Source organism: Loxodonta africana, chromosome 11 (assembly GCF_030014295.1).
Source record: "Loxodonta africana isolate mLoxAfr1 chromosome 11, mLoxAfr1.hap2, whole genome shotgun sequence".
Taxonomy (NCBI): domain Eukaryota; kingdom Metazoa; phylum Chordata; class Mammalia; order Proboscidea; family Elephantidae; genus Loxodonta; species Loxodonta africana.
The window spans coordinates 9,747,182-9,774,499 of record NC_087352.1 but is presented as its reverse complement, the minus strand read 5'-3'; the positions used below and the strand labels follow the sequence as shown (position 1 = coordinate 9,774,499).

The 27,318-nt window shown below is 45.9% G+C and overlaps 1 protein-coding gene across 1 annotated transcript; it reads left to right on the top strand.

Annotated features, from left to right (window-relative positions):
• Positions 1 to 12,548: 12,548 nt before the first annotated feature.
• LYPD5 (LY6/PLAUR domain containing 5) lies at positions 12,549 to 18,218 on the top strand. Its single transcript, XM_064293444.1, has 5 exons — positions 12,549 to 12,824; positions 16,120 to 16,256; positions 16,960 to 17,136; positions 17,316 to 17,462; positions 17,729 to 18,218. Exons 1-5 carry the CDS (start codon positions 12,751 to 12,753, stop codon positions 17,980 to 17,982), a joined length of 789 nt encoding a protein of 262 aa, XP_064149514.1. The 5' UTR covers positions 12,549 to 12,750; the 3' UTR covers positions 17,983 to 18,218.
• The last annotated feature ends 9,100 nt before the right edge of the window (positions 18,219 to 27,318 follow it).

Below are 27,318 nucleotides of genomic sequence, written 5' to 3'. Positions count from 1 at the left end.
CTCATATGCGTGCAAAAGCTGGACAGAGAGTAAGGAAGATTGAAGAAGAATTGATGCCTTTGAATTATGGTGTTCACGAAGAATATTGACTATACCACGGACTGCCGGAAGAACGAACAAATCTGTCTTGGAAGAAGCACAGCCAGAATGCTCCTTAGAAGCAAGGATGGCAAGACTTCGTCTCATGTACTTTGGACATGTTATCAGGAGGGACCAGTCCCTGGAGAAGGACATCATGTTTGGTAAAGTAAAGGGTCAGTGAAAAAGAGGAAGACTTTCAATGAGATGGATTAACACAGTGGCTGCAACAGTGGGCTTAAGCATAACAATGATTGTGAGGATGGTGCAGAACCAGGCAGTGTTTCGTTCTGCTGTACATAGGGTCATTATGAGTTGGAACTGACTCGATGGCACCTAACAACAACAATAGTAATAGTGGTAAATACAGCCAATATTTTATTGTTAGAAATGTTAATATGCAGAGCATGAAGGTGATTGCAGATGTGACCATAAAATACATTCAACACTGAATATTGGAATTGTGTAGAATGGGCATTTGGGAATTAGCCAAGGATTATTATACTGACTATCTGAGAAATACAGGTTGGTAAATTCGTAATCAATCTGTGGGGTTAAAGCTGAAGAATTTAACTTTACCCAAAGAATTTGGTCTTTGTCCTGGGTTCCTAAAACATAACCTTGAAAACTTTGGAACGTCCTCAGTGTGATTATAGGATCTTTGATGGGGCCTCCCGACCACACCTGAGGGTTTATGCTGATGACGTAACTTAGGTGGGGGCTGGCCAGGAAGACCATCTCCTGATATTAGCAGACCTGGGGCTTGGGAGGATATGATTCAATCAATCATGGCTACTTAATGAGGCCCCAATAAAGGCTCTGAACATGGAAGCTCCATGAGCTTCCTCATTGGTGATAGACATCAATGTACATGGGAAGGTGGTTGTTGTGTGCCACCAAGTTGATTCCAACTCATGGCAGCCCTATGGGACAGAATGGAGCTGCACCATCGGGTTTCCTGGGTTGTGATCTTTATGGGAACAAATCACCAGGTCTTTTCTGCCGTCTAGTCTCTAAAAAGAACCAAACCAAACCCGTTGCTGTCAAGTCAATTCCGACTCATAGTGACCCTGTAGGACAAGGTACCATAGAACTGCCCTGTAGAATTTCCAAGACTATAAGTCTTTACAGAAGCAGACTGCCACATCTTTCTCCTGCGGAGCGGCTGGTGAGTTTGAACCGCCGACCTCTAGGTTAGCAGCCGAGCACTTAACGACTGTGCCACCAGGGTTCACCAGCTATCTAGAGACTGCTTAAACTTAGTGAGATTCAGATTCTCCACGTGGATGTCCCACCATTTCTCACATCCATGTGTTGACTCAACAAATTGGCTTCTTCTCTGTTGTTGCCCAGTGTGTTAGTACAACCAGAGAAATGTCATAAACAGTTTTACCCAATACCAAATGTTATTAATGATTCAAAGTGTACCATCAAGAACCACGTAGTGATAAATATGCTCAGGCACCAACCAAGCAGAATCATACTGGCTATAGAGGTGGATAGAGCTGGTGATATCCCTTTAGTTACTGAGTTGTGAGGAGGCTCAGGGTAGCTGGTAAGTTGGATGAGTGGGCAGGCACTGGATGGTCTGTGTGACAGCGGAAGGGTCTCCAAGTAGACCAGCCTGGGTGGAATCAGCATGGCCAGGGAGGTGTGGGAGAGGCAGAAGTAGAGTGGCTAGATTTGGCAAATAAAATACGGATGCCTAAGAAAATTTGAATTTCAGATAAACAATAACTTTTTAGTATAAGTATGTACCATGAAATATGTGGGACATACCTATAACACCAAAAAATATATGCACTGTTTACCTGAAATTCAAATTTAACTTAACATCCTGAGTCTTAGTTATCTAGTGCTGCTATAATGGAAATAACACAAGTAGATGGCTTTAACCAAGAAAAGTTTATTTCTTCACAGTAAAGTAGGCTAAAAGTCCAAATTTAGAGCACCAGCTCCAGGGGAAGGCTTTCTGTCTCTGTTGACCTTCTCATCAATCTTCCCCCAGACTAGGAGCTTCTCTGCACAGGGACCCCAGGTCTAAAGGACACACTCTGCTCCTGGTGCTGCTTTCTTGGTGGTATGAGGTCCCCAACTCTGTTTGCTCCCCTTTCATCTCTTGAGAAAGAAAAGGTAGTGCAGGCCCCACCCCAGGGAAACTCCCTTTACACTGGATCAGGGAGGTGACCTGAGTAAGGGTGCTGTTACCATCCCACCTTAATCCTCTCAACCTAAAATGACAATCACGAAATGGAGGACCACCACACAATACTGGGAATCATAGCCCAGCCAAACATACACACGTTTTTGGGGGGATGTAACTCAATCCATGACATCCTGTATTTAATCTGGCAGACTGAAACAAAAGAGAGATGTGGTGGACTCAAGAAAGAAGGGATAGGAAGTGAGAGGGAAGGGGAAGAGAGGCTGGGGAAACTGAAGGAGCAGCTGGGAAGGAGAGTTGGGGAAAACCAAAGAGAAGGAGGTGGAAGAAAGAGGGGTGAGAGTGGAAGAGAGGCTGGGGGAAATGCTCCTAGAAGTGGAGGAAAAGTAGGGGGAAGAGGATGTGCCTGGAGGAGAGGAGAAAGCAGAAGTGAGGGAGGTCTAGGATACAAGCAGGAGAGAGGTGGAAGGAGAGAGAAGGGACAGGCCATGAAAATCCTTGGAAAAGGCAGCGAAGTTTGGAATATAGAGGAAACAGAGTATTCCGACTCTAACTACCCCTTTTGACGATCCTAAAATCCACTCCTACATGATTCCCAAGACCTGCTACTTTTGGCTCTCAGAAACCTGTTTTCCCCTTTGCCATCAGCCAGTCAATCCTCCCCCAAGACCTGCCTATCTATGTGGGCCTTCCACTGTCACCGTACACAGTTGTTCGTGTCAGACACTGAATAAGAGAATCACATCTAACATGCCAGTCACATCACAGACGTCCTAAGTATTTTTAAAACAAAACTATTTTGGGCATTTTTGTGTATTGCATTATACGTTTGCTGACTGCAAAATAATTGGTTTATAACGTCTTTTAACCATTTTCCAGCAGATGGCAGTAAAGTACCTTCTAATAGGTTGGGTAGCTACGACTCCGCTTCTAGTTAGCTGCCCTAGGGTGCTGTGGACTCAGGGTGACCCCGTGCACAATGGAACAAAACACTGCCCATTGTGAGCCATAGGATTTTCCCTGGCTGATTTTGGGAAGTAGACTGCCAGGCCTTTCTTCCTAGCCCACCTTCGTCTGGAAGCATCACTGAAATCTGTTCAACATCACAGCAACACTCCAAGAGAAATCAGTTAGAACACAGAAAGACCTTGTTCTACTATCATCTGAAATAACCATGCTGCTAAAAAATGGAGCTGCTTTTCCACTGGATATGCGGAGCGTCCTGTTGGTGTTTGTGCACTGGCCGCATCTGATGTTTCCTATTGCAGTTCATATTTCCTGCTAATTGTTTACTGAGAATGGAACCAGAATGGAATTGTTGAGTTCCAATTTTAAATCCACAGGTCCTTTCATTTGGCATGAGTCACTATATAATAACTAATATGCAATTGCTGTTAGTAATCTGCAAAGTATTATGTGGGTAGAAATTTAAGAGTACTATATAATGATCTGTTAATTATAGTATTATTATAGCAATTGTTTATTATTACTTCAGAAATTTCATATATATAAAAATTTACTATAATTAAAATTTAATGCCTTGTTAAAAAAATTACATATTGTTTTAAAACTTTACAAATTCTAAGGTAAAATAATAAAGCCAACTATATTATTTGTCCCTAGATATCAAGAAGGAAAACATCATCAGGATCAGAAAACAGAAAATGGGAAGCTATTATAAAAACAATTGGCTCAGTTGGAACCCTTGTGTATTCCAGTGGGAAGGTAAAATGGTACAGCTCCTGTGAAAACACTTTGGTGGCTCCTCAAAAAGTCAAACATAGAATTACCGTGTGACCCAGCAATTCCAGTCCTAGATATATATCCCAAAGAATTGAAAGCGGAGACTCAAGTGCTTGTTCACCAATGTTTCTTGTGGCATTATTCACACTAGCCAAGAGTTGCAAACAGCCCAAGTGTCCACCAATAAATTATGGATAAACAAAATGTGGTATAGCCATACAATGGAGTAGTATTCAGCCATAAAAAAGGAATGAAGTTATAATACGTTCTACAATGTGAATGAACCATGAAAACATTACGCTAAGTGACATAAGCCAGACACAAAAGGACAAATATTGTACGATTGCACTTCTCTGAAGTATCTAGAATGGGCAAATGCATAGAGACAGCAAGTAGATTAGAGGTTATCAGAGGCTGAGGGGAGGGGAGAATAGGGAGCTGTTGTTTAATGGGTACAGAGTTTCTGTTTGGGATGATGAAAAACGTTTGGAAATAGTGATGATGGTTACTGTCTTAGTCATCTGGTGCTGCTATAACAGAAATCCCACAAGTGGATGGCTTTAACAAAGAGAAATTTATTTCTTCATAGTAAAGTTGGCTAAAAGTCCAAATTCAGGATGTCAGCTCCAGGGGAAGCCTTTCTCTTCCTGTCGGCCGGCCGTCTCATCAATCTTCCCCTGTACTAGGAGCTTCTCTGCGCAGGGACCTCGGGTCTAAAGGATGTGCTGTGTTCCCGGCACTGCTTTCTTGATGCTTTGAAGTCCCCCCTCTCTGCTTGGAAACCCTGGTGGTGTAGTGGTTAAGTGTTACGGCTGCTAACCAAAAGACTGGCAGTTCGAATCCACCAGGCGCTCCTTGGAAACTCTATGGGGCAGTTCTACTCTGTCCTATAGGGTCGCTATGAGTCAGAATGACTCCACAGCAACGGGTTTGGGTTTTTTGGGGGGTTTTCTCTCTGCTTGCTTCTCTTTCCTTTTTATCTCTTGTAAGATGAAAGGTAATGCATTCCACACCCCAGGGAAACTCCCTTTACATTGGATCAGGGATATGACCTTAGTAAGGGGGTTACAATCCCACCCTAATCTTCTTTAACATAAAATGACAATCACAAAATGAAGGGCAACCACAGAATACTGGGAATCATGGCTCAGCCAAATTGATACACACATTTTTGGGGGTACATAGTTCAATCCATGACAGTTACAAAGCATTGTGAATGTAATGAATGCCACTCAATGGTAGATTTCAAAGTGGTTAAAATGGCAAATTATATGTGGTATGTAATTTACCACAATAAAACTTTAAAAAGATCAATTGGATCATTGAATAAACTTCTGAGAAAAATAAAGCGGCTGGTCTCCGGGGGGTGGGGGGGAGGAAGAGTTCCACAGCTGCTTTTTTAGCAGAATGCACCACAGATCCAGTACTGATTGAGGAGGATTCGAACCTACCTTACACGTCTATGTAAACCATGAAGGAAGAATTTCAAGAAGGTGGGGTAGGGAGAAAGAAGAATCTTTTAATTGAATATGTGTTCTGCCAACCCAACCTAGACACATAATATGAATATTCAACAGTTGGCAATCTTGAAAATTATTCACCTCAAATACTGAATAACGTTTACCTTCCAAAAGACAGTTAAAAGTAGGTAGGAACGTTGTTTCACGCAAATCCTCCCAACTGGGGAATAAACAATCAGATCCTAATTACTGTATTTCACCTCAAAGGATCCTGTCAACCAGAAAAACCAAATCCACTCCTGTCAAGAGGGTCGATTCCAACTCAGGGACCCTATCGGTCAGAGTAGAACTGCCTCAGAGGATTTCTAAGGCTGTAAGTCTTTATGGAAGCAGACTGCTACATCCTTCTCCCACTGAGCAGCTGGTGGGCTCCAACCGCTGGCCTTTTGGTTGGCAGCCGAGTGCTTTAACTACTGCACCACCAGGGCCCACTAAAGGATCCTGTATTAGTCTTTATTTCAAACTCTTCGTTGTTAGCTGCCATCCAGTTGCCCCCCAATTCTTGGCTACCCCATACATAATGAAAAGAAACACCATGATGAGTTTCGGACCAGACTGTTGTGATCCATAGGATTTTCACTGACTGATTTTCGGAAGTCGATTACCAGGCCTTTCTTCCTAGTTCATCTTAGTCTGGATGCTCCGCTGAAACCTGTTCAGCATCGTAGCAACGCAAGCCTCCACTGACAGATGGGTGATGGTTGTCCCTGAGGTATACTGGCTGGGAATCTAACTGGAGTCTTCTGCAGGGAAGGCAAGAGTTCTACCGCTGAACAACCAATGGCCCCTCAAACTTTTGGGGCTGGAAAAAATACTCTAAAGGAAGAGGATGGGTAAAGTGTAGTAGATGTTCTGATGAGCTACCCAGTCCTCTGGGAATGGCTTGATTCCCCCAGCTGCTGGAAGGCCCAGCTACCAGACCCCTTGGGGATCGCCTCAACTAAAGACAGCCCCCCATACACACTCAAGGTCATGTCCCCTCCCCCAACTCAGGGCAACTCTAGTGGGTGATCTCCATGCCAGGACTTCCCATGGGGTCTCCTGAGTCCTTTGCTGGGCCTGAATCACAGCCCAGCTCCTCTCTCTGCCCAGTTCTACTTCCTTCACTTCCCTTCCACAGTTGTTGGTCCTTTATCAAAGTCCTCCAAGCTAATCTCCACCTAAGAGTCTGCCTCCCGGGAGAGCCCAGCCTGCACCAGTACAGTTAGCAGCATTGAGCACATATCATTTGAAAACAAGGAGGAAGTGAGGAGTACATACTCCATTGTGTGTTGTTGTTAGGTGCCGTCAAGTGGATTCCGACTCATAGCAACCCTATGTACAACAAAACGAAACACTGCCGCGTCCTGCACCATCCTCACAATCGTTGTTATGTTTGAGCCCATTGTTGCAGCCACTGTGTCAATCCATCTTGTTGAGGGTCTTCCTCTTTTTCGCTGACTCTCTACTTTAGCAAGCCTGATGTCCTTCTCCAGGGACTGATCCCTCCCGGTAACATTGGACATACTCAATAGCATGGGGTACTCAAAATTGAAACCTGATTCAAAAAAGAAATATCGATGCCACAGGCCAAGTCTATGTGAAAAAAAGAAAAGATTGGCAAACAATATACATAATTCAGTTTTTGGCAAGGCTATAACTATAGAGTTCACAAGAAAACTTCACAATTCTGATAAAGTATGGAAGAACATTTATTCAGGACATAAAAAGTGACAGCTAGTGATGTTACACATTATTTAGGGGATGACATAAAAAAAATCATTCCAATTATAGCATTTCGATTAATGGAATCATTGGAATAAGGTAAGAAGCATTTTGGCTACGAAGCCTGACATAAGGTGAACAATTGTTGATAGACGGGCCGATTTCCAGATTAAACCTATTTTTACGTGCAAACACTTTTGGGGATTTTGTCCAGCAGATGGCATAGCCAGAGACAGATTGTACACACATTTAGTAAACTGCACACAAAAACCAAATCTGTTCACCTTTTAGCTAAAGATCCCAAATCAAACCAAACCCACTGCCCTCAAGTTGCTTCCAACTCATAGCAACCCCATAGGGTTTCCAAAACTGTAAATCTTAACAGAAGCAGACTGCCACATCTTTCTCTCGCAGAGCCGCTGGTGGTTTCGAACTGCAGACCTTTTGGTTAGCTTTCAATCACTTTAAGCCAAAGTTTAAACAGGTCTATAAAACAAACAATAACACATGTGAGGAATGTGCTTCTTAGCACAATCAAGTATACCAGATTAAATGGGCAACACCTGCCCAAAAGCCAAGACGAGAAGGCAAGAGGAGACAGGAAGACTAGACGAATGGACACGGAACCTGGAGTGGAAAGGGGGAGAGAGTTGACACATTGTGGGGATTGCAACCAATGTCACGAAACAATTTATGCATACCTTTTTGAATGAGAAACTAATTTGCGCTGTAAAATTCACCTAAGGCACAATAAAGAAAAAATTGAATGAAAAAAAAATTGAGGAGCAGGTGTCTTAGTCCCTAAGGCTGCCATAACAAAGTACCACAAGCCAGGTGGTTTTAAAACAACAGAAATGTATTCTCTCACAGTTCTGGAGGCTAGAAGTCTGAAATCAAGGTGTCAACAGGGCCAACGTCAACACTTTTAAAATAACCAACTATTAAATGGTGCTTCAAGTGAAATTAATATCTTCAGCAAAATGAGGCAGGAACCAAATTCAGTATGTCCAATGCTCTAAAAAGCACCAAAGGGAAAAAGAATAAAACAAGATGAGAGATATGCAGTTAGATTATTGAGGCTGGGTGGTGGGCACACAGTTCTCTCTACTTCTGCGTGTGTTTGAGATTGTCTATAATAATAAGTTTAAAAACTTAGGGCCCCGGACAAAGCTAGAGAAAAATGTAGAAGAAAATTCTAACTCAGAAAGAAAGATTGGACTTGCTGGCCTGACAGAGGCTGGAGAAACCCTGAGAGTATAGCCCCTGGACACCCTTTCAGCTCAGTACTGAAGTCGCTCCTGAGGTTCACCTTCAGCCAAAGATTGGACAAGCCCATAAAACAAAACGAGACTAAAGGGGCGCACCCGCCCAGGGTCAAGGACGAGAAGGCAGGAGGGGACAGGAAAGCTGGTAATAGGGAACCCAAGGTTGAGAAGGGACAGTGTTGACATGTCACGGTGTTGTTAACTAGTGTCATGAAACAGTATGTGTACTAACTGTTTAATGAGAAACTAGTTTGCTTCATAAACTTTCATCTAAAGTACAATTAAAAAAAAAAAGTTAAAAAACTTAATGGCTACCGCAAAAGATTCTCAGCTTCCCCCAATCTCTTAATTGCTTATTTAAAAAAAAAAAGTTGCCGTGGAGTCAATTTGACCCATGTGTGTCAGAGTAGAACTGTGATCCAGAGTTTTCTTTCTTTCTGTTTCTTCAACAAATATATGTATATTTTTTTGTGTGTGCTTTAGGTGAAAGTTTACAGCTCAACTTAATTTCTCATACAAAAATTTATACACATATTGTTATGTGACATTAGTTGCAATCCCCACATGTGGCAGCACACTGCACCTTTCCACCCCGGGTTTCTTGTGTCCATTCAACCACCCTCTGTCCCTTCCTGCCTTCTATCCTGCCTCCGGACCCGAGCTGCCCATTTGGTCTTGTGTATCTGATTGAACTAAGAAGCACGCTCTTCATGAATATTATTTTATGTTTATAGGCCAGTCTAATCTTTGTCTGAGGAGGGGTTTTGGGAATGGTTTTAGTTCTGGGTTCACAGAGTGTCCAGAAGCCATAGTTTCAGGTCCCTCCAGTCTCAGACCATTAACTCTGGTCTTTTTACATGAATTTGAGTTCTGCTCCACACTTTTCTCCTGCTCCATCAGGGACTCTCTGTTGTCCTGTCAGGGTGGTCATTGGTGATAGCCGGGCACCATCTAGTTCTTCTGGTCTCAGGCTGATGGAGTCTTTGGTTTATGTGGCCCTTTTTTTCTTGGGCTAATTTTTTTTTTTTAATATTGGTGTTCTTCATTCTTCTTTGCTCCAAGTGGGCTGGGACGAATTGATGTATCTTAGGTGGCCGCTCACAAGCTTTAAAGACCCCAGACACCACTCACCAAAGTGGAATGCAGAACATTTTCTTAATAAGTTTTGTTATGCCAATTGACCTAGATGTCCCCCGAAACTATGGTCCCCAAGCCCCAGCCCCAGCTACTCTGTCCCTCTCCAGAGAGTTTCAGTGGCTGGTTTTCCGAAAGTAGATTTCCAAGCCTTTCTTCCAGGGCATCCCACCGGACCATTGCTGTTCTAACCCCTGCTGATAATTTGCATTTCTAACAAGTTCCCAGACTAGCAGAGCAGTGGTTCTCAAAATTTATTATACATAAGAATCACCTGGGGATCTTGTTAAACTGTAGATTCTGATTCAGTAGATCTAGGGGTGGAAATGCAAATTCTCAGCAGAGGTTAGAACGGCAATGGTCCGGTGGGATGTCCTGGAAGAGCTGCTTTCTTTCAAGGTGCTTCTGGGTGGTCACCACCACCAACCTTTCATTAGCAACCAAGTGCGTTTACCCTTTGCACCACCTAGGAACTCCAATTACTTAGTTACTAAAGTTTAATTACTAAAAGATGATGATAAAAAAAAAATTCTGGGTTCATAGGAAGCTCAAGAGTTTGCATCCTGTAGCTCTCTGAATGCAGGAGCTCCTGACAAAATCCCTAATATGTGGTCACTGGGGGGCCCTGGGGGGCCCTGGCGGCGCAGTGTTTAAGTGTTCGGCTGCTAACCAAAAGATCAGCAATTTGAACCCACCAGCCGCTCCACAGGAGAAAGATGTGGCAGTTTTCTTCCCTAAAGATTACAGCCTTGGAAACCCTATGGGCCAGTTATACTCTGTCCTATAGGGTTGCTATGAGTCAGAATTGACTCTCCAGGAATGGAATTTTTAGCTCCACCTTGACCCTTGGGCAGTCCCTCCAGGACTGGGGCCAAGCAGAAGCAGGAGGAGTAATTTGGATACAAAACAGGTTCTAGGAAGTGAGGCCTGGTGGGAGGGGCAGGGATTTGGCAAGATGTGAGGGAGTGGAAACCCTGGTGGTGTAGTGGTTAAGTGCTATGGCTGCTAACCAAGAGGTCAGCAGTTCGAATCTGCCAGGCCCTCCTTGGAACCTCTATGGGGCAGTTCTACTCTGTCCTATAGGGTCGCTATGAGTTGGAATTAACTTGATGGCAGTGGGTTTTGGTTTTGGGGGAATGCAGCTAAGCCAGAGAGAGTCCAGGGCTGTGGGCTGTGTATACAGGGCCTGGTGTCCTCCATTATGTGTGGACACCATCACATCCATCCATGCATCCGTGATTCTAGGTTTCTGCTGTCTGCATGGAGTCCCTGGGTGGTGCAAATTGTTGATGCGCTCAGCGGCTAGCCAAAAGTCTGGAAGTTTGAGTCCACCCAGAGGTGTCTCAGAAGAAAGGCCTGGCCATCTATTTCCAATCACCAAGTGAAAACCCTAAGGAGCACAGTTCTACTCTGACACACATGGGGTCGCCAATGAGACAGAGTTGACTTTTCAGCAACTGGTTTTGGTCATCGGCATATGCCTCAGCCTACCCCTTGTGGTTGAGTTCAAGGGTGGGTCTGAACGCATCAGGTGATACCTCCAAGCAGAGAAAAGAGAGGTTGGTCAGGAGGTGCTGTCCTGGGTCACTGGCCCAACTCAAGCCACCTGCTGGAGCATCTGCCTGAATGTCCTCATCTGCCTGGTGTCTGAGGGTCTCTGTAGGTCTGCCTCTGTCCCCAGGGACAGTATGTCTCCCTCAGCTTGCCTGCCTGTATCTCTATCACCCTGTTGTTTTTTAATTCATTCATTCAATAAGTTTCAAGCGCCTTCTGTGGGCATGTCCTATCCTTTAGAGTGTCCATCTTCACCTCTACATCGGCCTCTGTCTACTTTTACATCTGCCCGCATCAAGTTGCGCCCGTCTTACTGCATCTCTGGGGATCTTGGTCTCCCTGTCTTTGTTTTTTCTCTATTCTTCTCTTTGTCTCAATCTCTCTATGCCTCTATGTCAGCTCTTTTGTTTATTCATTCATTCATACAATATTGCAAACATCCCTTGAGGTCCCTGAGCAACTCACAACTCCCCTAATGGGGGAGACAGACACTAGACCACCTCAGATTGATCAGGGCTGAGAGACAAGATGGTTCTTTAGGCTGAAGGTGAGTGGGTGAGTGAGGGAGATGGGCGTCAGAGAAGGCTTCATGGCGAAGGAGATGTTTGTGTCTTTGGATCTAGACTCATGGCTCCAGAATTGTAGGCTGTGTGTGTCTGAGTGTCTGGATAGTGTGTGTTGGGATGGGAGAAGAAAAGAGAAATCAAACGGACACATGTGCCAACCTCAGGCTAGAATAGAGCATGGAGAGAGGGGTGTGAAGAAAGCCTGTAAAACACAAATCCCCCCAAAATGAAAGGTCCCAGGTACCTAGACCCCTCCTCCCTCAGAGCCAGGAGTCCAGGACCCAGCCCGTTCCTCCCTCAGACCCAGGACTCCAGGCCTCCAGCCCCTCCTCCCTCAGACTCAGGACTCCAGGCTCCCAGCCCCTACCTCCCTCAGACCCAGCAGTCCTGACCCCAGCCCCCTCCTCCCTCAGACACAGGAGTACAGACCCCCAGCTTCCTTTTCCCTCAGAATCAGGTGTCCCAGCCTCCAGCCCCCTCCTGCTCAGACCCAGGAGTCCTGGCCCTAGCCCCATTAGACCCAGAGGTCCAGGCCCCCAGCCCCTTCTATCTTGGGATCCTATCTTGTGTTCCTCTGTATGGCTGTGAGCCTGGGGGTATCTACTCCCATGCTGGGCAGGGGGAAGAACTGGTGCACTGGACCCACAGAAGTATTGGGTGTGTGTGTGTTGGGAATGCAGGGTAAAGAGAGAAATCAAGGAGTTATGGGTGTCTACTCCTGACCTGGGAAAGGATTCAAAAACACACAAATTCCCTAAAATCAAAGAACCCAGGGCATACATCCCCACCTCCCTGAAGCCACAGGAATCCATGCCATTAACCCCTTCAGCACCCAGGTCTCATCCCAGCCCCAGCATGATTGTCTGGGAGGAGATTTGGCCAAGCAAGGGCGGAGGTGGAGGAATCCTGGCAGGGCTGGGTAGCCCAGATGCCAGGGACCTGGCAGGGAGTAACCAGACTGGCAGCAAGTCAGAGCAGAAGGAGCTGTCCCAGGTGTCTCAGCTCAGCTCCTCGCTCGGAAGATGGGAAGCCCCAGAACCATCCTGCTCTGCCTCTTTGGGGCTGTGCTCTGTCTGACAGGTGCCCAGACCTCTACACCCACAGGAAGGAGGGACCTGGGGTCCTGGGCTTCTGGGTCTGAGGGGGGAGGGGGTTGGGGGCCTGGGCTCCTGGGTCTGAGGGGGGAGGGGGTTGGGGGCCTGGGCTCATGGGTCTGAGGGAGGTGGGGGCTGGGAACCTGGATTCCTGGGTCTGAGGGAAGAAGGAGCTGATGGCTTAGACTCCTGGGTCTAAAGGAGGAGGGGCCTGGGGGCCTGGCTTCCTGGGTCTGAGGGAGGAAGGGGCTGGGGGCTAGACTTCTGAGTCTGAGGGGGGAGGGGGCTGGGGGCCTGGCCTCCTGGGTCTGAGGGAGGAGCGGGCTGGAGACTGTGTCCTCATCATTTCTTTTCCCCTCCTCTGCTCTTTCCCCATCAGTCTTCCTCTCCTGTGCCTCTCTGCCATTCAGCCTTCCTCATCCTCCTTCCTCCTCGTCCCATTCAGTGGGCTTCTGGTGAGCCATGGGGTCTTTTTCCAGAACTGGCAGGAGCCTTGGTGGCCTGGTTGTTAAGTGCTACTCCTGCCAACCAAAAGGTCGGCAGTTCGTATGCACCAGCCATTCCTTGGAAACTCTATGGGGCAGTTCTACTTTGTCCTATAGGGTCACTATGAGTCCGAATCAACTCGATGGCAACAGGTTTGGCTTTTTTTGTTTTGTTTTGGCAGGAACCTTGGCCGCATCCACAGGCAAACACCTCACACCCTGCCTTTGAGCTAGGCCAGGAACACATTCAGGTCAGAATTGAAGTGGCTACAGAGTCAGGGAAGGAGAGAGGTGAGGAGGAGGCCAGGCCTGTACTGAACCTAATTGGCTTGTGTTTTAGTTATCTGGGGTAAGTCCAGGTGGCATAGTGATTAAGAGCCTGGCTGCTAACCAAAAGGTTGGCAGTTTGAATCCACCAGGCATTCCTTGGAAACCCTATGGGACAATTCTACTGTGTCCTATAGGGTCACTATGAGTCAGAATCAACTTGACAGCAACGTGTTTGGTTTTTTTTGTTTTGTTTTGTTTTGTTTTGTTTTAGTTATCTGGTGCTGCTAGAACAGAACTACCACACATGAGTGGCTTTAACAAACAGAAATTTATTTTCTCATGGTTTAGGAAGCTGGAAGTCCAAATTCAGAGCACCAGCTCAAGGGGAAGGCTTTCTCTCTCTGTCAGCTCTGGAGGAAGATCCTTGTCTCTTCACCTTCAGCTCCCTGGTTTCTACAAAATCTCCATGTGTCTTTTCATCTCTTTTACCCCATCTCTGCTTCTAGCTTTCATTTAATCTCTTGTATATTTCAAAAGAGATTGACTCAAGATACACCTTACACTAATCCTGCCTCATTAACATAACAGAGACAACCCATTCCCAAGTGGGATTATAACCACAGGCAAAGAGGTTGGGACTTACAACACATATTTTGGGGGAACACAATTCAATCCATAACAGTGTGTGACTGCCAGTCCATAGAAGGGCCCTTGACTTCTGTGTGAGTCCATGTGTCAGTGTGTCTTTGGGGATGTCTGTGCTTGTGTGCTTTTCTCTGCACCAGGTTCCAACAAATGCTATTGTGGGTCTGGTCATCCCTGCTTCGCTGTGTTTGTGAAAGGAACGTGTATAATTGTGCATATCTGAGTCACTTTGTGTTTGTGTGCCTCTGTGACTTATGAGTGTGTGTTTATTTCTGTGTCTGTTTTCAGAAATAAATACTTCAATGTGTGTCTCTCTGTATCTGTGTTGCACATCTCTGTGTCTTAAATCTGTATGGAATTTTAAATGGTATGTCTCAGGTTTTTTAAATAATATTTTATTGTGTTTTTGGTGAAGGTTTACCCAGCAGCTTAGATTCAACAATTTCTGTACAAATCATTCAGTGATATCGGTTACATTCTTCACAATGCACGAATATTCTCATTATTCCTGTTCTGATTGTTCTAATTCCATTCATTAATCTAGTTTCCCTTCCCCCTTACATTCTCATCTTTGCTTTAAATTAATTGTTGACCAAACCCAAGCCTGTTGCCATTGAATCGACTCTGACTCATAGCCACCCTACAGGACAGAGTAGGGCTGCTCCATAGGGTTTCCAAGGAGTGGCTGGTGGATTTGAACTGCTGATCTTTTGGTCAGCAGCCATAGCTCTTAACCACTGTGCCACCAGGGCTCCAACTGATGACCATTTGGTCTCACAGAAGTGATTATTTAAAGGCACACAGTACTCAAAGGTGATATTCATTATTTTGTGAGCCAATTTGCTTTTTCAGCTGCAAGGTGACCTCAGGGGCTAGTTTCAGTTCAAGATTTGAAGAGTAGCTCAGGTCTGTAGTCTCAGGGAGTCCTCCAGTCTCAACCAGTCCAGTAAATCTGGTTTGCTTGTTTGTTTTCAGAATTTGAGGTTCTGTTTCACATTTTTCTCCCATTCTATCAGGGTTCATCTATTGTGTAAACCATATGTTTTTGTGGGTCTCGTTTTTGTGGTTCTCATTTTTGTGTATCTCTAATTTTACATAATTTTGTGTCTCTCCTTCTATTTGTGTGTCTGTGATTCTTGGGTCTGTGTTGTCTCTCTCTGGGTGTGATTTCATGGGTTTCCTGGGTCTGTCTGTGTGGTTATTGTTTCCATATACACACATTTGTGTGTGTGTGTGCGTGATTTTGCATGTGTGAGATACTGTGCTTTCATTTGCAGGGTTTGTATTGGAGGATCTGGGTGTGTACTTGTTTCCTGTGTGAATGCAGACCTCTGCATGCAGGCATTCCAACCGTTCTGTATACATCTGATGAATTTGCATGAATCTGCATCCATTTTGTTGTTTTGTGTTTATGTTGTTGACGTGCTTTGTGCAGTATCTCTGGGTCTGGTTGTACATGTGTATCTGTAGGTATAGGATTGCAAATCATTGTGTTTGTTTCCCATAATTGGTCTTTTAGTTCTGTCATCAACATGTCCACTTGGGCTTTTCCCAGGCTGTGTCCGTTATGAGTTTAGCCAGGGAGGGGTGGACAGAGCAGGAGTGGGCTGGCTTCTCCCTTATCTAAATCTTGGAGGGCTGCCAGGAAGAGGGCAGAGATCTGGAACAGCCTGGAGAGAAGAAACTGGACTGTCAAGTGCAGAGAGCACCTTGCCCCGTGGTGAGGTCAGAATCAACCCTGACCAGCTGACGCAGCTGACCCTGGTCCTCCCAAGGCAACCAGGCCGGACTCCATTCAGCACAGAAGGGCTGAGTTACCCGCATTCTTAGGGTGGAGCCCTGAGTTCCTGGGACTGGCTGTCCACCCCCCAACCCCCTGCTAACCCATCATGCTCCTCTCCTCAGAGTCCCAAGCGTTGCAATGCTACAGCTTTGAACACATCTACTCAGGCCCCTTTGACCTCAGTGGCAAGCAGCTCCCCACAGTCTCCTGTTCCGGCCGATGCTTTGAGGCTGTCAGTTCCCTCAGCACGGGTGGGTGAGCGAGCAGGAAAGGTTGTGTGGGAGAGGAAGGGGTGGGGAGAGGGATGATGCATAAGACAGGGAGAAAGGAGTGGAGGAGAGAAGGGATTAGCGAAGAATGTGGCTGAAGATGAAGAGGGGGATAAGGACAGAGCAACAGGAAGGTGGAGGAAAGAAGAGAGGAAAACAAGTGGTTTGCACTCGGCTGCTAACCCAAAGGTTGACGGTCCGAACCCACCCAGTGGACTCTGCAGAAGAAAGGCCTGGCCGTCTGCTTCCGTCAAGATTACAGCCAAGGAAACCCTATGGAGCAGTTCTACTCTGTAACACATTGAATCGCCATGTGTGGGTCCCCCACCAACACTAGATGGCAGCTAACAACAACAACAAAGGGAGGAAAAGAGGGAATGAGGGACAAGAGATAGGGGAGGGAGAAGACAAAGGAGAACCGAGGAAGAGGAGTGAGAGAGGAGCAGAGAGGAGGAAGGGGGAGGGAGAGGAGAATAGGGAGAGGACAGTGGGAGGAAGGGTGGAGTTAGAAAAGGTAGAGAAGGAGGAAAGGGAGCGGCAGGGGAGAGAGGAAGAAGTAAGGGGGAGAGAATTGAGACCGGAAGGTTGAGGAGGAGAGGTAAAGAGGGAGAGGCAGAAGGAAGGGGACGAGGAAGCGGGCTGCGGAGAAGGCAGCAGCCATAGCCCCATCCCCGCCTGCCTTCAGGGTATCGCGCCTCTGTGACGCTGGTAAAGAAGGGCTGCTGGACGGGCTCGCCTGGCGGCCAGATGGAAGCGAACCAAGACTCGCTGCCACCTGACTTCTCGCTGGTGCGCGGCTGCACCACCGACCGGTGCAACGTCGACATCATGAACCACGACAGCATCCCCAACCTGAGCCCAGGTACACCGGAGGGCGGGGCCGGGCTTGGGCTGGGCGATGAGGGGCCGGGAGGGGCCTGTCCAGGGCGGGGCGTGGCCTCCGAGCCCCCACAACCAGCTAGGCCGGCGCCCTGCTGCAGTGCGCAACCCGCACATCCGAACTGGAACCACCACCAAAGTGTGCGTTTACGCTTTTGCCAGCGCCCGACCCGCCGTTGCTCAGCGGCACCGAGTGTTACGCCTGCGTGGGGATCTTACCGGAGGACTGCGCTCCCAACAAGTCCCGGCGGGTCCAATGTCACCAGAAGGAGAGCGTCTGCTTCCAGGGCAATGGCCGAATGACCATTGGTGAGGGGTTGGGCAGGTGGGAGGGCCTGGGCTAGGATGTGGAGGCAGGGCAGGTCTGAGGGGTGAGGCATGAGACAGGTCTGGCAGGGAGACACGGCCCTTATCTGAGAGGGTGGTTGGCATGGGTCTGGTCTGAGGGAGGAGGCAAAGCCTAGTCTGAACGAGGAGGCAAGCTCCTGGTCTGCCGTGGGGGACATGAAGGAAGTCTGAGGACCAAGGCATGGTCCTGGGCTTCCTAAGCTCTGACCCCTTAACCCCTCCGCCAGGCAATTTCTCAGTCCCTGTATACATCAGAACCTGCCACCGGCCCTCCTGCACCATCGTGGGCACCACCAGCCCCTGGTCGGACATCGACCTCCACGGCTCCTGCTGCCAGGGCAACCTCTGTAACCGGGACTCGGTGTTTGAGCTCTTCACTGCTGCGGCCGCCCCTCCTCAGGCATCTCACTCTGTGGTCCTGCTCCTCACGCTTCCCCTCCTGGTGGGCGCTCTGGGAGGACCCCTTGGGCTCTCCTCATAGACAGCCCCTCCAGTAGCTTCCTCAGCAGGAGGCTGGGAATGGGGGTACAGGTCCCTCTCTCCTCATTGCTCTGGCCCTGGAACAGCTCATTTGAAAATGATGTCAAGAGTTGTGCTCCTGTCTCTCTGGCGTTGACCCTCCAACTCTCTCTGTCCCTCCTACTTCCCTAGCCCAGCCCTGCCTCTACCTGGTCAGCAGGCCTGGGAGAAAGTGGGCAAGGTCACCAGTGGCCTAGGTTGGGGAGAAACATCCATGTCCTGCCCCACATGAAGAACCATCATGATGATGCTTGTTCCTTACTGAGCACCAAGCACCCCCCCGCCCCACACACACACATTATTTCCTGTGCTTTTCCTTCCGAGCCTAGCAACAGCCCTAGAAGGGAGCTATGGTGATGCCTTTACTCTCATGACAGGCAATAAATATATCCTCTCAGTTAGGAGTCCAGACTCTGGAACCAGACTGCTGGGGTTCGAATCCCAGTTCTACCGCTTAGCCTGTGAGTGACCTTGGACAAGTTACTCAACCTCTCTGTGCCTCAGTTTCCTTACCTGAGGGTGGAGATGAGGAGTCCCTGGGTGGCACAAACTGTTAAGCACTCAGCTACTAACTGAAAGGTTGGTGGTTTGAATCTATTCAGACGTCCCTCAGAAGAAAGACCTGGTGATCTGCTTCCAAAAGGTCACAGCCATTGAAAAGGCTATGAAGTGAAGCTCTACTCTGACACGCGTGGGGTCACCATGAGTCAGAATCGACTCAGCGGCAACTGGTTAGGGTGGAGATGATCATTTCGCCTGTAATATAACAAGAGCTACTTCCCAGGGGTTGTGGTGAGGATCTGAGGAGGTGAACGTGCAGCGTCTGGGGCATAGCAGTCACTCAGAGTGAGGGGGCTGTGGTCATAATCTCCAAGTAACAGATGAGCAAACTGAGACTTAGGAAGGCAAAGGCACTCACTTGAGCTCATGTATCTTAGTGAATCCCAGCCCTGTGTTCTGAATCTCTGCCACCCCGCCACCCAAACATGCCACCTCCAGTCATGTGGGTGGTGATTAATTTGACAGAAAAACACTCCAGGTAGAGCTGAGCCAGGCAGAACCTTCCAGCCTGTGGAGATCAGGGAAGACTTCCTGGAAGAAGTAACCCCTGAGAAAAATCCTAAAGGGGAAATACGCATTGTCAGAGAGAAGCAGGAGGAAGGGCATTCTAAGTGGAGGAGGTAGCCTGGACAAAGGTGAGAAGAAACACAGTGCGTGCAGGACATTTATATGACCTCTATTCTGTTGATTGGTCCTAAATTATCCAAATGATGTACAGATTTTTATTATCTATGTTCTGACTGAATGAACTTAAATTTCCCCTCATTTCATTTTGCCTACCCTTTCACAGACATCTTTTTGTAAGCTTGGTCTGTGTTCATCTGTTTGAATATTTAACCATTTCTCATTACTTATTCAACAACTTATTTGGTCTTCTAGTTGCAATGCACAAGAAATGTGTGGTTTTGATGGGGGGGGGGCAGTGGAGAAGCAGGATGGATTCTATTGACAAAATTTTGATTTCCAAACACCAAGAACAACCACCATTAACAATAATTCCTACGTAAAAAAATAAGGGGAAAGAAGAGGTGAAAGAGAAATTAGTAGATGGATAGAGAGAAAGGGAGGAAGGAAGGAATGAAGGGAAGGAGGAAGGAGAGAAAGAAGAAAGAAATAGCAAAGAAGAAAATATGCATAGCTGTAAATAGTCTGTAAAGAGCCCTGGTGGCGCAGTGTTTAAAGCGACTGACTGCTAACTGAAAGGTTGGCAGTTAGAAACCACCAGAGAATCTGTGGGAGAAAGATGGAGCAGTCTGCTTCTATAGAGATTTACAGCCTTGGAAACCCTATGGGTTCACTGAGTTGGAATCGACTCAACGGCAGTGAGTTTAGTTTGGGAAAATAGGCCATATTTCTATAGTTGATCACAAGGCCATGGTCGATGTGTAGAAATTTCTACTTCCGTTACTCACGCCAAGTTTCTTTTGGCTGGCTGGCATTCCTTTACCTAGTGCAGTAAGCCAAACCTGCATTCCTGAAGGATCTGAATCCTCAGTAGTCCTGTCTTTTTTTTTTTTTTTTTTTTTTGGATGCTTTTGATACGGACATGAAAATTCTGTGAGGAACCCAGAGAATGCCTTGGGTTCCAGACATGGTCTTCCTTGACCCCACTTTGTAACAGTAATCCAATTTCCCCTTAAAAATTGAGATCAATAACCCCAGCAAATAGAATAATCCTCTTCTTTGCCCCTTGGCCTCAGAGGATCCCAAAACGACCAGGTGGCAGTCTCATCTTTCAATTCAGTGGAACACTACTATGTCCCCTGGTGGAAGCATTCTTTTCTTGGGAACTGTGATGGTGAATGTTACGTCTCAGTTTGGCTAGGTCATGATTCTCAGTATTATTGTAATTATCCTCCATTTGTGATCTGATGTGATTATCCTCCATTTTGTGATGTAATCATCTCCATGATGTGATCGGCCAATCAGTTGTAAAGGGAGTTTCCCTGGGGTTGTAGCCCAATATATATATGGACGTCTGACAAAGCTCACTTGCTTGCTCTGGATCCTGTTTTTGGTCATCATCATCTGACCTGCAGTTTTTGGAACTTGAGCCAGTGGTCTGTCACCTGACCCACCAACTTTGGGATTCACCAGCTGTGCAGCCCTGTGAGCCAGCAGCTTGTTGTCTGATCTGCCTGCTCTGGGTTTGTCAGCCCCTGCAGTCACATGAGTCAGGAGAAGCCGCCCCATGACGCCTTATCCATGGACTTTGAGACTTGCCAGCCTCTACAACAGAGTGAGCCATTTCCTTGAGATAAATCTCTCTTTGTATATATACAGGCATACCTCAGAGATATTGGGGTTCAGTTCCAAACTGCCGCAACAAAGCAAATATCACAATAAAATGAGTCACACGAATTTTTTTGTTTCCCAGTGCCTATAAAAGTTGTGTTTGCACTGTACTGTAGACTACTAAGTGTGCAATAGCATTATGTCTAAAAAAAATAATGTACTAAAAAAAATTTTTTTGTACATTATTTTTTTAGACATAATGCTATTGCACACTAAATAGTTAAAATATATTTTATTGCTAACAAATGCTAACCATCATCTGAGCCTTGAGCCACTCGTAATCTTTTTGCTGGTGAAGGGTGTCACCTCTATGTTGAAGGCTGCTGACTGATCAGGGTGGTGGTTGCTGAAGGCTGGGGTGGCTGTGACAATTTCTTAAAATAATACAACAATGAAGTTTGTCACATCGATTGACTCTTCTGTTCACAAAAGATTTCTCTGTAGCATGCAATGCTGTTTGATAGCATTTTACTTACAGTAGAGCTTCTTTCAAAATTGGAGTCAATCCTCTCAGACTCTGCCGCTGCTTTATCAACTAAGTTTATGTAATAGCCTAAATCCTTTGTTGTCATTTCAACGATGTTCACAGCATCTTCACCAGAAGTAGATTCCATCTCAAGAAACCACTTTCTTTACTCATCCATAAGAAGTAGCTCCTCATCCATTAAAGTTTTATCATGAGATTGCAGCAATTCAGTCACATCTCCAGGCTCCGCTTCTAATTCTACTTGCTGTTTTCGCCACATCTGCAGTTACTTCCTCCACTGAAGCCTTGAACCCCTCAACGTCATCCATGAGGGTTGGAATCAACTTCTTCCAAATTCCTGTTAATGTTGATATTTTGACCTTCTCCCACGAATCACAAGTGTTCTTAATGGCATCTAGAATGGTGAATCTTTTCCAGAAGGTTTCCAATTTACTTTGCCCAGATCCATCAGAGGAATTGGAGCCCTGATGGTGCAGGGGTTAAGAACTCGGCTGCTAAACAAAAGGTTGGCAGGTCAGATCTACCAGCTGGTCCTTGGAAACTCTATGTGGCAGCTCTACTCTGTCCTACAGGGTCACTATGAGTCAGAATTCACTCAACTGCAGTGGGTCTATCAGGGGAATCACTATCTATGGCAGCTATGGCCTTACAAAATGTTTTTTTTTAATTGTGCTTTAAGTGAAAGTTTACAAATCAAGCCAATCTCTCATACAAAAATTTATATACACCTTTCTATGTACTCCTAGTTGCTCTCCCCCTAATAAAATAGCACACTCCTTCTCTCCACCCTGTATTCTTTGTGTCCATTCAGCCAGCCTATGTCCCCCTCTGCCTTCTCATCTGCCCTTCAGACAGGAGCTGCTCACATAGCCTCATGTGTCTGCTTGAGCCAAGAAGCTCACTCCTCGCCAGTATCACAAAAGGTATTTTTTAAATAATAATATTTGAAAGTTGAAATTACTCCTTGATCCATGGGCTACAGAATGGATGTTGTGCTAGCAGGCATGAAAACAACATTAATCTCCTCGTACATCTCCATCAGAGCTCTTGAGTGACCAGGTGCACTGTCAATGAGCAGTAATATTTTCAAAGGAATCTTTTTTTCTGAGCAGTAAGTCTCAACGGTGGGCTTAAAATAGTCAGTAAACTATGTCGTAAATAGATGCGCTATCACCCAGGCTTTGTTGTTTCATTTATACAGCACACACACACACAAAAAAACCCAAACACGTTGCCTTCGAATCTTTCCAACTCAGTGACCCTTAAGACAGGAGAACTGTCCCGTAGGGTTTCCCGGGAGTGGCTGGTAAATTCAAACTGCTGACCTTTTGATGAGCACCTCAATGCTTAACCACTACGCCACGAGGGCTCCTATAGAGCACAGGCAGAGTAGATTTAGCACAATTCTTAAGGGCCCTAGGGTTTTCAGAATGGCAAATGAGCGTTAGGTTCAACACAAAGTCATCAGCTGCATAAGCCCCTAACAAGACAGCCAGCCTGTCCTTTGAAGATTTGGAGCCAAGCCTTGACTTCTCCTCTCTGGCTGTGAATGTCCTAGGTGGTGTCTTCTTCCGGTGTAGGGCTGTTTGGTCTACACTGAAATTCTGTTGTTCAGTGTAGCCACCTCATCTTCTGCACAGCTTGCTGCAGCTTCTACATCCGCACTTGCTCCTTCAACTTGCACTTTTATGTTATGGAGATGGCTTCTTTCCTGAAACCTCATAAATCAACCTCTGTTGGCTTCAGACTTTTCTTCTGCTTCTTCCTCACCTGTCTCAGCCTTCATAGAATTGAAGAGAGTTAGGGCCTTGCTCTGGAGCCCTGGTGGCACAGTGATTAAGAGCTATGGCTGCTAACCAAAAGGTTTGCATTTTGAATCCACCAGCTGCTCCATGGAAACCCTATGGGACAGTTCTATTCTGTCCTATAGTGTCACTATGAGTCAGAATCTACAGGTTAGGGCCTTGTTCTGGATTAGGCTTTGGCTTAAGGGAAGTTGTGGCTGGTTTGGTCTTCTATCCAGACCACTAAAACTTTCTCCATATCAGCAACAAGGCTGTTTCACTTTCTTATTATTCTTGTGTTCACTGGAGTAGCACTTCTAATTTCCTTCAAGAACTCTTCCTTTGCATTCGCAGCTTGGTTAACTGGTGCAGGAAGCCTAGCTTTCAGCCTTTCTCTGCTTTTGACATGCCTTCCTCGCTAAGCTTAATCATTTCTAGCTTTTGATTTAAATTCAGACACTTGCAACTCTTCCTTTCCCTTGAACACTTAGAGGCCATTGTAGAGTTATTCATTGGCCTAATTTCAATATTGTTGTGTCTCAGAGAATAGGGAGGCCCAAGGAGGAGCGGGAGAGAGACGGGGGAACAGCTGGTCCGTGGGGCAGTCAGAAGACACATTTATCGATTAAGTTTGCTATCTTATACAGGTGCGATTTGTGGGGCCTCAAAACAATTACAATAGTAACATCAAAGGTCACTGATCGCAGATCACCATAACACATATATTAATAATGAAAAAGTTCAAAATATTGTGAGAATTACCTACATATGACACAGAGACACAAAGTGAGCACACGCTGTTGGAAAAATGGCACCAGTAGACTTGCTTGTCACAGGGTTGCTGCAACCCTCGATTTGTAAAAAAAAAATGCAATATCTGCAAAGCACAATAACACAAGATATGCTTTATGTAGACACTTTACTGGTTTTGCTTCTCTGGAGACCCAGCCTAAGACAGGAATGAAGACTTCCAAGCCAGCAGAGTTCAAAGTGGTGGGGATGGGAAGCAAACATTCTGTGAGTATTACATATAATGGTGAGAAGAGCCCTCCCACCCCTTGAATTCAGACCCATGAATTCAAACTATGGGGAAGACATCAGTGTGAACTGGCCATTGACTTAAAGCATACTGTAAGACAGAACCTCATCCTTTCATGGTGTAGACTCCCAACTGGCTCAATAACTGAGTCATTCCATTGTTTTAATAAGTGACCTATTTCTAGGTGATGAGATGTGAGGTCAGACCATGAAATCCATGGGCATGAGCTCATTACCACACTTGATTCACTGTTTAATGAGTTCCCTGGTCAGAAGCAACACTGTGTGGAAGGCATGGCAGGGAAGGAGGCATTTTGTAATCCTAAGGAGGGACTTTAATGTGTGGCAGGAGGAATAAGCAGAGCACTCAATCCTCCCCCCCCCAACACACACAAGTTTCCATTTACACACAGAGAACCACTTCAAGCATGGGTCTTGGAAATGCCTGGCCATGTACTGGATACTGAGACCATGGAGGTGAGTCCCAGACCCGAAGGAGTCTCCAATCTAATGGGAGAGGCATATCCACCCTCAGACAACCACAGGTCAGGGAGAGACATGCAGGGGCAAAAGGAGCCAGAGTTGGGGGAGGGATACATTAGGGCTGGTTCCATAGGGAAGAGAGCTTGGTGGAAGGTCTTAGAGCTTCCAGACAGACAGAAAAGGGAACAGCATTCCAGGCAGAGGGGCCAGCCTATGCAAAGGCAGAGATACAGAGGCAGAAGTAATCGCCAGAGAGATTCGACAGGTATTTACAATTTGTTCTTCTGTGCTGGGTTATCCTGGAGATGCCCACTCTTGAAGAGTTCCACGTCTGATGGGGGGCACAGACTGGAGCCCAGGTAGCCACAGCCTCCTGGATGATTAGGGTAATAACAGAAGGAGATAATGGGGCTGTAGAAACTGGCCCAATCATAGACCTCTGATTCGGGGTTGTGGCATTAGAGGTGACTTCATAGAGGATAGAGTTTGTGCTAGGTCCTAAAGGATGAGTGGGTCCCAGCAGAGGGACCAACCCACGCCAAGGTCCTAGGAAACATTTATTAAATTGCAGGAAGATAGCAAGTCCATTATGTAAGCCACACTTTCAGAAAAAGGAAATTACAACATATAATTTAAAAATACAACATATAATTAAATGAAACAATGTCTTGGGTTTGCATAAAATAATACAGTAAGCAAGGAGGTGGCTGGAGGCATAGATGATACACGACTGACCATAAGTCGGTACTTGTTAAATCTAAGTGATGGGTGCATGGAGGTTTATTATACTCTTCTGTTCACTTCTCTGTGTGAAGCTTTCCATAATAATTTTAGATAGATAGATAGAATAAATACTCATTGACCTTACAGTGACCCAGGCACCCCCTCCCTTGGGAACTCAAATGTCTGCAATCTCACTGTAATCCAAATGATCCAGTACCTGCATCTGACACATGATATCACACACCCTTCTCAAGATGCCTCATCCTCTGCTCTTGCCAGCTAAATGAAAGTAAACCAAACTAAAAAAACCAAACCCAGTGCCGTAGAGTCGATTCCAACTCATAGTGACCCTATGGGACAGAGTAGAACTGCCCCATAGAGTTTCCAAGGAGCGCCTGGCAGGTTTGAACTGCACACCCTTTGGTTAGCAGCCATAGCACTTAACCACTACACCACCAGAGTTTCCTAAAAGCCCTTCTCAAAATGCCACTTCCTCAGCTCTTCCCAGATTAACGAAAGTGGGAGCCCAGGTCAGCACCAAGGACAGGTCCCTCACATTAGGTCTCAGAGCCAGACAACTCACCTAGTCTGGGGGAAAAAAAAAATTGCCATAGAAGTCGATTCTGAGTCAACCCTATAGCAACCCTATAGCAAAGTAGAACTGCCCCATAGGGTTTCCAAGGCTGTGATCTTTACAGACACAGACTGCCAAATCTTTCTCCCATGGAGTGGCTCCCAGAACTAGTGGGTTCAAATCCCTGACCTTTTGGTTAGCGGCTGACTACTCAACCACTGTGCCAGTAGGGGGTGCAAATGTCAAGGAAACGGCGAAATGCCATCTGTCTTAGTCTTCCAGTGCTGCCATAACAGAAATACAAGTGGATGGCTTTAGCAAAGAGAAATGTGTTTTCTTGCAGCCTAGTAGGCTAGAAGGCATATTCAATAAAACACAAGTAAACATCTTCGTGGTATTCTCTGCTTTCAGGCAAGATCCATCCAACATCAGCAATGATATCCCTCCTTTCACGTCCTCTTCTGAATCCAGCTTGAATTTCTGGCAGTTCCCTGTCGAAGTACTGCTGCAACCATTTTTTAGTTATCTGCACCAAAATTTTACTACTATGTGATATTAATGATATTGTTTGATAGTTTCCATATTCTATTGTATCACCTTTCTTTAGAATGGGCACAATATGGATCTCTTCCAGTCATTTGGCCAGGCAACTCTCTTCCAAATTTCCAGTTATAGACGAGTGAGTGCTTTCAGCATTACATCCATTTGTTGAAACATCTCAATTGGTATTCCATCGATTCCTGGAGCCTTGTTTTTTGCTAATGGCTTCAGTGCAGCTTGGACTTTCTCCTTCAGTACTATCAGTTCTTGATCATATGCTACCTCCTGAAATGGTTGAACATCAACCAATTCTTTTTGGTACAGTGACTCTGTGTGTTCTTTCCATCTTCTTTTTATGCTTCCAGTGTCGTTCAGTATTTTGCCCCTAGAATCCTTCAATACCGCAACTAGAGGTTTGAATTTTTTCTTCAGTTTTTTCAGCTTGAGAAATGCTGAATGTGTTCTTCCATTTTGGTTTTCTAACTCCAGGTCTTTGCACATTTCATTATAATGCTTTACTTTGTCTTCTCAAGCCAGCCTTTGAAATCTTTTGTTCAGCTCTTTTACTTCATCATTTCTTCCTTTTGCTTTAGCTATTCGACATTCAGGAGCAAGTTTCAGAGTCTCTTCTGACATCCACTTTGGTCTTTTCTTTCTTTCCTGTCTTTTTAATGACCTTTTGCTTTCTTCATGTATGATGTCCTTGATGTCATCCCACAACTTCTCTGGTATTCCGTCATTAATGTTCAATGTGTCAAATCTATTCTTGAGATGGTCTCTATATTCAGGTAGGATATACTCAAGGTCATACTT